The sequence below is a fragment of the Trachymyrmex septentrionalis genome, unplaced genomic scaffold (assembly GCF_001594115.1).
Source record: "Trachymyrmex septentrionalis isolate Tsep2-gDNA-1 unplaced genomic scaffold, Tsep1.0 scaffold52, whole genome shotgun sequence".
NCBI classification, from domain to species: domain Eukaryota; kingdom Metazoa; phylum Arthropoda; class Insecta; order Hymenoptera; family Formicidae; genus Trachymyrmex; species Trachymyrmex septentrionalis.
Genome location: NW_017305694.1, coordinates 1,702,955 through 1,712,151, shown reverse-complemented (window position 1 = coordinate 1,712,151; position 9,197 = coordinate 1,702,955). Strand labels below are relative to the sequence as shown.

At 30.4% G+C, this 9,197-nt stretch overlaps 1 protein-coding gene across 7 annotated transcripts in view; it reads right to left on the bottom strand.

The window, feature by feature from the left end:
- Positions 1–5,117: 5,117 nt before the first annotated feature.
- Positions 5,118–9,197, bottom strand: part of LOC108751846 (inositol 1,4,5-trisphosphate receptor) — a 50,935-nt gene continuing 46,855 nt past the window's right edge. For 5 of the 7 annotated variants that reach the window (XM_018492301.1, XM_018492300.1, XM_018492299.1 and 2 more), the window contains 14 exons: positions 8,906–9,192; positions 8,317–8,826; positions 8,098–8,247; positions 7,819–8,011; positions 7,597–7,719; positions 7,338–7,510; positions 7,090–7,254; positions 6,836–7,016; positions 6,658–6,750; positions 6,420–6,577; positions 6,177–6,342; positions 5,925–6,085; positions 5,695–5,856; positions 5,119–5,589 (listed from right to left, as the gene is read on the bottom strand). In XM_018492301.1, the coding sequence (XP_018347803.1) occupies positions 5,509–5,589; positions 5,695–5,856; positions 5,925–6,085; positions 6,177–6,342; positions 6,420–6,577; positions 6,658–6,750; positions 6,836–7,016; positions 7,090–7,254; positions 7,338–7,510; positions 7,597–7,719; positions 7,819–8,011; positions 8,098–8,247; positions 8,317–8,826; positions 8,906–9,192 (2,603 nt within the window). In that variant the 3' untranslated portion in view covers positions 5,119–5,508. Of the gene's footprint in view, positions 5,590–5,694; positions 5,857–5,924; positions 6,086–6,176; positions 6,343–6,419; positions 6,578–6,657; positions 6,751–6,835; positions 7,017–7,089; positions 7,255–7,337; positions 7,511–7,596; positions 7,720–7,818; positions 8,012–8,097; positions 8,248–8,316; positions 8,827–8,905; positions 9,193–9,197 lie in introns of all 7 variants that reach the window. The other 2 variants (XM_018492298.1, XM_018492303.1) reach the window with 2 other exon arrangements.

Here is a 9,197-nt window from a genome sequence, read left to right as displayed (position 1 = left end):
ATATTATACACACACACCACACATACACACATATACATGTACGTCGGAATTAAAGAGAGTGATCAGCACGTCTAATAAGCGATTAGCTCGCACCGACTGTCATTTGATCTAAAGAAACAGATCTGTGAAGTCTTTAGATCATCCACTTCTCATCCGATTAATTTGAAACTTTTTATATTCTCTATGCAAATAAATAATGAAAGTTGTTTCAAGATTTTTCATTGCTCTATTCCTCACATTTCGTCGTTATTGTATTACAGTACAATAAAATATTATCTTCAATTTTACCCTTTAATATATATTCTATATTTCATATATATATTTTCTAATATGTATTTCTTTCATTTATATTTTTTATTATATAAAACGTTATTTTTTTAATATTTTATTTTAGAATTTAGACATCTAATTTTTCAAAATGTTTTTTATAAATAACTGTTGAATTTTTAAAATTATACAGGATTTTATTAAAAAATCGCGATTTCTCTGATTTTTTAAAATATCGCGTATTATTTTCCATTATATTTTCCACGATTTTCACAGACTTTTTTTAACGTTTATTTGAAACATATTATTAATGCCAGCGCGCTGGCATGTGTATATATTATACATATATAAAGCAGATTAACATACAAGAACGCGATGCACGGATTTGAAGTAGCGAGAATCACACGAGTCACCTCTCTCACACGAATGCCAAATTACACGTGTAAGAGATTACAACCAACGGTATATAGCGACATGTGTACATAGATAGCGGCGTTGATAGAATTTGTACAGAACACAATTAATTGTCTATCCTAAGTCTACGGATTATTGTAAAGTAACAATAAGATAAATAATCTTACGCGGCTCCGAAACGAAGGAAGAGAGAATGTATTTTAACGAACGAGCTTCGCGTGCCCGAAGGCACTTCGCGATATATTGTTATACGTTTTGTCAGCCGAACGGGATGCCTTTATCTTGACGAAATTATTGATTCATGTTATCTTTCTCCCTCTCGAAAGTGAGAGAAATAGAGATGTACAATTAAAAACTGACATGAAACATCCATTCTTCAAGTGTTTCACGATAGGGCGCGCCGATTCACTGGCAAACTCATGATTGATTATTATACTGGAGTAAAAAAGGAAATGAAAAATAAATGCTAGGTCGTAAATATTTAATGTACGCAATTCACCAAAATGCCAGCCAGTAAAACCAGATCGCGTACTTGGGTTGTACAATAGTGCGAGAATATTTCTACGATTTTCCATTGATTTTATAATAAATCCACGAAAGATCGTTTTACATTTAACTAAGTATAATGTAATATAACGTGTTGGCCTAAGTATAAGAATACTAGTCATTCTTCGCATTTTCTCTGAAAGGATCTTTTTATCTTAAACGCAATTATGCAATGCAAAGAAATTTATGCTATATTTTATTGCGTATTATTCTTGATAAATTCTTTTTATGTGTGCATGCACATGGTGTCGTTTAAAAAAAAACATATATATAGTATAGATACTCAGCTTGCGAGCTAAACATTTTCCATCACCTCGTTGAGTAAGACAGATAGAAAAAAAAACAGACGCTAGACAATTAGTTATTGCTGATAGAACATCTATTCTTTTTCGCATCGTTTCAACGAGAGAGAAAAGTGTTTAGCTCGCAAGTTGAGTTTTTTAACAATCCTATATAATATCGAATTTTTTCTATCTTTTTAATATCAAAGTTAAAGTTTTAAATTCCCAGAAAATAGTTCATTAATATACATTAATTTGTACGAATATTTGTTATTATGATTTTCGATACATTTGATTGATACATTATAATTCATATCGGGAGATTTATCTGAGAATGTTTACTGCTCTTCTAACAAACCGAATTACTTTTATATATTGTTTCGAAACAAATTGAATTCATATTTAGCGATATAACACCGAAAAAGGCACTCAATCATGTTGTAATTATGTTATAATTTATAAGATAAACATAACCATGTTGAAAAAACCTCGTCAAAACAGATATGAAAGTCCGCACCTATTTAACTATCACAGAGTCGACTAACGTTGAATGAAAACAAAATCCAAGGCACAGCAATACACAATAATTATATAAAAGCGTAGAGGTGAGAGAAATTAATTTCTCAAACGGAAGTACGATAAATGCCACACGTCTTTGTGTTCATACAATATTCTCACATTTGTAGAAATTGTGTTCACTGCGCATTTACACAATAGCTGGCTTTTCGTCTGAAAAGCATACCGATTTTACACAAACGTGCGACCTACGAAAGAAAAATACGTGTTACATGTACATGTATTAGCCGCGTATATAAAAATATATATATATAAGTCACAATAAATAGTCAATTGTTTCATATAAAGTCTAAATAAAGTAAAATGAAACACTAATTGTCCTTCTGTTTAGTTTCAGGCTAGTTCTCATAATGAGAAATTTTTTTAGATTATATGCTTAATTTTAAAAATTACAAAGAAATAAAAAAGGTGACATATTGAATAGCAAAGCAAGACAAAGAGATGGATAAAAGTTGCAGTTGCTTTCAGTGCCGCATTAATGAAAAAGGTAATTACACTTTAATAATTACAATTACAGCCTAATTATATAAATATTTGATTCAATAAACATATATAAACATATTTTTTTTAATTAATGTGCAATATTCTATATTATATACTAATATTTCTGGTTTTATTACGAATTTATTATGTATCACTAACGTACAGCAATATCAAATGCATTATTACGTTAATGAAGTATTTAAAAATAATGCAGTAATCGTAGTTTTGTCAATTACTTGAAACAATTTCATTAGAAAGAAAACTAAAAAAATTTGAATTCACAGTTAATTAAATTAATACATATGTATCATTAAGTCTTTTATATATACAAAATCTTTAAAAAAATATATATTTAAATTAATTTATATTTGTCATTTGCTCGTTTTTAATCTCACATGGAATTACGAGAAAGCACAAGATATAGCATCATCAAATTAAATTAAGTATTATAATTAAAATCTCATTCTCATTTTTTTTAAATATTAAAATCTACAATACTCAAAATATATTACTATATAAAACTTGTATATCAAGTATGCATGCGTGCTCTCACGCGACACTTTGTTTTTATCACACAAAAAAATACGAATATTTTCTATATTGTTTTGTGTGTATAAATGCGATCTCGCCCCAGCACTGGCAAACGAATCGTGTTCAGAAAAAGGAGACTCCGCCGTTGCGGTATGCACCGACACCCGGCTGATGGCATCCGCAGAGTGCATCCACCCTCAACATTCGTCTCGCGAATTCTCTAGACTCGAATGCGTAGGCATTTATTTGGAGTAATACGAGCCGCTCGGATTATACAAGGAACCGTCGGGATAAAGCGCAACGTTAACGTCTCGCTTTCGTTAATCGAAAGAAACGCTTCCAGGAACGTGGATAAGAAAGAAGAGTATTAAGAAATTATAAGAAAAATGAATAATTGTCCTCTTAAGAAAATCCTGATTTGACATTCAAAATCGAAATATTAAATTAAAAAATAAGGCTACGAGCCAAGCCAGGTCTTAATGCTGTGTTAATTAAAAAAAACATAAGCATTATTTCATTTAAATCTTCTCATAAATTAATATATTAATTTGTGAGAAGATTTATTATGAAAAAATTATTATGATATTATAAATATGAGAATATTACACACATAATAAATATAGCTTCATTAAAAAAGAACATAATTTATTCACATGTAAGTATGAACGTAATCTACATACATAATGTGTGTAGCTACATATGTGTATATATTATATAGTAAAAACGTATGAGACAAACATTAAAAGTAACATATTTTAATAATATAGATATCATTTAAAGATTTTAACAAGTATAGTCTGACGTAAAAGAAAGAGGAAAGATGAGGAGATCAATATGTGTGTGTGTGTGTGTGTGTGTGTGTGTGTGTGTGTGTGTGTGTGTGTGTGTGTGTGTGTGTGTGTGTGTGTATATATATATAAAATTAATAATTAATAACATATGGGGATAAAAAGTAATTGGCTCTAAGTAACATTGTTTCATTTTTCTATACGATTGTGATATCTAATAAAATATATACAATTGCGTTAGATTCGATATTACATTAAAAACAAATAAAATGTATATACTATTATATATTCACATATAGACACAAAAATCTCAAGTATTATTTTGAAAAGGAGTTAAATTTTAACTCCATAATAACAGCGCTGTGGCATACAATGTTCAATTAATGCATCTATACCGTAATATAGTAACACAACTTGATTAAAATTTATAATATATCAACTATCGCGCATGCGCGCGTTTATACATTAACAATCAATAGTCGGACAATATTTTAAAACTCGTTCAGCAGAATCTAAAAATTCAAAAGATTTTTCCTATACATATTAGATAGAGTTCATTGATCCCTATTAATTACCATGTTTTTGTTAATTATGTTGATATCCTGATTATAATCACCTTCGTGAACAACTGAACCAACAATCTGATATTCCAAATGCAAACTTTAATCTTTCAATTATGCATATCTTCTAACCGTATATTTATATATCTTCATTAACAATTTAACAATCTAAATATTGCAGGATACAAATTTCAACGATTTTTATGAAATTAAATTTGAGCGTTTTATTTATTATTACGCGCGAAATTAGATATGTACTTTCACTAAATATATTTTTTAAATAATTCCATGTGCTTCATCACATCTGTACACAAAGTAAGAAAATAATTATTAATGCAATCGTAAAGAATGTAATTCTAACAAAAAAGGAATTATTCTGAACTAAAAGAAAAATCTAACTATATATAATTAAACATATAATACAGAAAATCTGTACAATTTTAGAAATATATTTCTAGTTTTTAAAACTCTTTATTACCTACCAAAAGAAAATTCGCAAACACAACCATGGCTTGAATAATGCAAAATATAAAATTTATAACTGTAAAGACAGTACTATAATCTATATTTAATATATCCATTTGGATACATATAAATATTAAAATAACAAAAACTAAAACGTAATATAGTGATCACATAAAAACAAAAATATTCTATAAGTTAGAATATTACCTTACAATGTTTTAGTAATTTGAAGTTTTAAGTAATTTATCTGTTCTAATATATCAATAGATACGGTTAATTTTTCTATATATGCATAACAATATTCACACATCGATAGACAATGCAATTTACGGTATTCAAGTTCCTTAATGACTGACCGATAAATTGGACCAAGAAACTTTACAGTAAAAGGATAATTATCTTAATGCCCTAAGCGTATTTTACTTTCATTAAAATTAGGAACAAAACCGTAAAAATGCCTCAGATTACCCACTATATTTTCATATTTTTAAATGCCAGTTAAGAACACACGAATATCTTTACGTATGTACTGTCTTGGAGTATCAAACTGAGATTCGTCTAGAATAAAAAGAAAACTATAAAACATATGTCTTAAATTTACGTGGGTATATTATGTAATATTGCAGAAGCAGAATTCAGAAGGCCTAGCCGTTGCTTCTGCTTTCGTTGCTCCGTCATCTATTATGAAGAAAGAAAATTAAATGATATATATTTAATATCATTTGATTGCTCAATCTCTTCTCATTAATCTTCGAAGTAATTTGAAGAATTAGTAATTATTACCTGATCACGAAGCTCCATAAGTTGTTGGGACAGACATCTAACTAACATCTGTGTAGATTCTAATTGTGACTGCAGACTCCTTAATTCCACTTGTTCTCCTTCACCTTCATCCGCCGCTAATGACTTGGCTCGCAATCTCGGGAACCATTCCAGATTCCGATCCTGTGAAAGTACATAGAGCTTAAAGGTACAAGCATCGCCCAAGTTTTTCAAGCTCTATGAACTATTACCTTAACCATGGCATAAACGTACGACTCCGGACCCGTGAATTCTGTCGGGTCCTTTACTTTCACCAAGACAATGAAATAGAGATAATGCCACATGTTATGTTCGTGTTTGATGTGTTCCTCAAAGGAAACTATTTTGTTGTCGAAAGCTGATCTGTTCAAGCCTATATAATAAAAAAAAATAATTCAATATAAGATCGTAAAATATACTATATCTTATAATATGTGAAAGTTATAAAATCAATAAATAATTACCACAAATAAAACAAGTATTTTTCAAAATTAATTCTTTCTGTTGTTTCTCCGATCTAAGATCCGCAAATGTATCAATAATCACACCAAAGATGAGATTCAGAACGATAATTATCACAATGAAGAAGAATAGTAAATCATATACAACTCTTGCAACAAATAAAGGTTCCTGGAATATAACACGAATTTTTATGAGGTAAGTTTATCATTATTGACACTTTGTGTCATGAATATCTTTGTACTTACAACACTAGAAGGTGCTCGCAAAATATCTCCTATTCCACCACCATTCCTCAATCCTTGATTTAACGTGGTAACGATGCACATGACGAGTGAATCACATGTTCGTTCTTTTAATTCTCCGCCAACATTAACTATTTCGGGTTTATTCTCTCGTACATTTGCTGAATTATTAATTTATTTCAATACATTTTCACATCAAATAAAAAAATATATTATATTATTACAATATATATATATCTACCTTCGCTAGCATAACGTGATATAGTCTCTGTAGCGTCACAGTTTTCTTTGCTGCCAGCGCTACAAGTATTCGCGATTTTTTGCTCAATGGAAGCTATAAAAAAAATAATTTTTAAATGAATGTATGTTAAAAAAATGAAAATCTATATGTAAAAAAACTAGCAAGAGATTGAACTTACATATAATCTCCTCGTCTACAGGAACAAGGAAGTCGTCCTTGAAAAACATAAAACCAATAATGGAAAACATATAAACTAAAATCAAGGCGAGCACAGCCGTGAGTATAATAGATCTTCCATTTCGAGTTACAGATTTTATTACATTGAGCAAAGTCTCCTCGCGATAGACTACATCGAAGAGCTGAAAAGAATAACAATATAATTCTGCATTATAATTCTTCATATTGTGAAAAGAATACAAATCAGTCACTTACTAAAACTGAATAGAAAAATGGATGCATAAAAAGTCCCAGAACACAAAATGTTATATATGACATATGGTACAAAAGTTCAATATTTGTTATTATTTGCTCTACGCTTCTAGTCAGGGTACCCTGATTACCTATAGTACTTATAAGATGTACAACTTTTAATGTAATCTGAAACATATAATTATGATGCATTTAGTAATGAGTAAAGATAATATATCTTACACAAACATGTTTGAATTTTATGTCTTTACCGTAACAAAACCGAGCAGCCACAGTGTCGGTTCTGGACCTACGGAAAAAATCAATCGCAATATCGTTGATGCAACAAATGTACGTATACCGGACTCCCTTGGCAGCGTAATAACAATAGCAGCAGATGCAAGCATGACTGTCCAAATTAAAGCTGATAAATGATAACTGAGTTCTAAACAAAACAAAGACAGATATCATTTGTTATTTTTTAAGATATAGTATCCAAGAGATTTGAACCTCATTAATTATAAAACTTACTAGGCACAGAATCTACAAATGGATAGAAAAACGCTACAATAAGATTTATAAGAACGGCGCAATTGAATAAAATGTTACTCCATAGCGACATATAACTGCTCATCCAGAACAACATTGGTTGACCTATTAAAAATAAGAATTTATATAATTTATATTATATTATATTATATAATAATACAAAATCATATAATATTGTATTTCAATTTATTTAATTAAGCATACCCCTAAGTTTCTTTTGCCATTTCATTTCATTAAACATGTCTTCCGTTCTCTCGAAGAAATCGGAAACTTTTGATCCTTGATCATCTCGCTCTGTAGTATTCAGGACTCTTATTTTTGTATCCATGGTTATAAGTTCACAAATTTCCGGTATCGGGAAGACAATTTGTTCAAGTGTTCTATCATGTCTTACAATCTGAAATATAAAAATATTAACATATTAAGACAAATTCTTTTCAAAACAAATTCTATCTTTATTTATTTGTACAGAAACCACAGTACCTCTATTTGAGCTGTATGAGATGCATAATATTCTAGTGCTTTGTTAATTTTTGGATCCGCATTATTCTGTTCTGACGGCTTCAACATCACTGCTAATTCTTTGTTGTGTTGCGCTAATTGATGACACAAAATATAGATATTATGCCCAACCTGCAATAAGAAAGTACATGGAATAGATTAAATTTACTCTTGTTTATCATAAAATATATTGGTCCTTACTTCTTTGGGCGATACTCCTTCTTCTGCATTCGTCGAAGAATCGTCGATATCGCTAGAGTCATCTAATGATTCTTGATGAAAAGCCTTGCATGCTACATCTACGAGCTGTTTCGGATTCATGTTGTACATAATTCTTTCAGCGTTCTCACTATCACCTCTACTTTCCATAATCGCTAACAATAATTTACTGGCATTATTCTTTAATTCCAGTACCAGATCCATTCTAGTCTTTCCCAAAGGATTGATATCATTCAGTATCAATGCCGTTATTATATCTAAGCCATTAGACTCGTGTGTGGCGATGCAATTTTGATTATCATGGCATGGTCCTTGACAGTATTCCGTCAACGTTTCTAAAGTTTGATTAATCAGCGCTACATTATATTCGTTAATATAAAGGCCAAGAAGGCCTAATCCACCGGTAGTTGAACCACAAATGCAATCCAAAAACATGAGCGTTTCCGACACAAGGTTGAAGTTCGTTTTATTATTTTGATTTCTTAGGAAATTCTGTGAAAGAACAAAAATATTTATAAATATCGCGAAATGTGTCATAATAAAAATATGAATTCTGATCAGATAATAGCACCTGTAATTCTCTATTGTGATTCTCACAGAGTAACTGTAAGAAACGCAGAATTGGTTGCATCACCAAAACTTTAGGACTCAATTGACCCTCTTCCTTCTCGCCACCAGATGAATTGCCACTTTTATTTCTGTCTGACTTTTCGCTTAAATCATCTAACGTATTATTTGCTGCATCTTCGCCAGGTGCAAGACCATTACGCATGTTTGCATACGCCTGTGCGTTAGACGCCGCGACTTGATTCAATTCCTCGCGCAGGTCATCGGTTATTACCATTCCATTAGGCTTTCCTGCA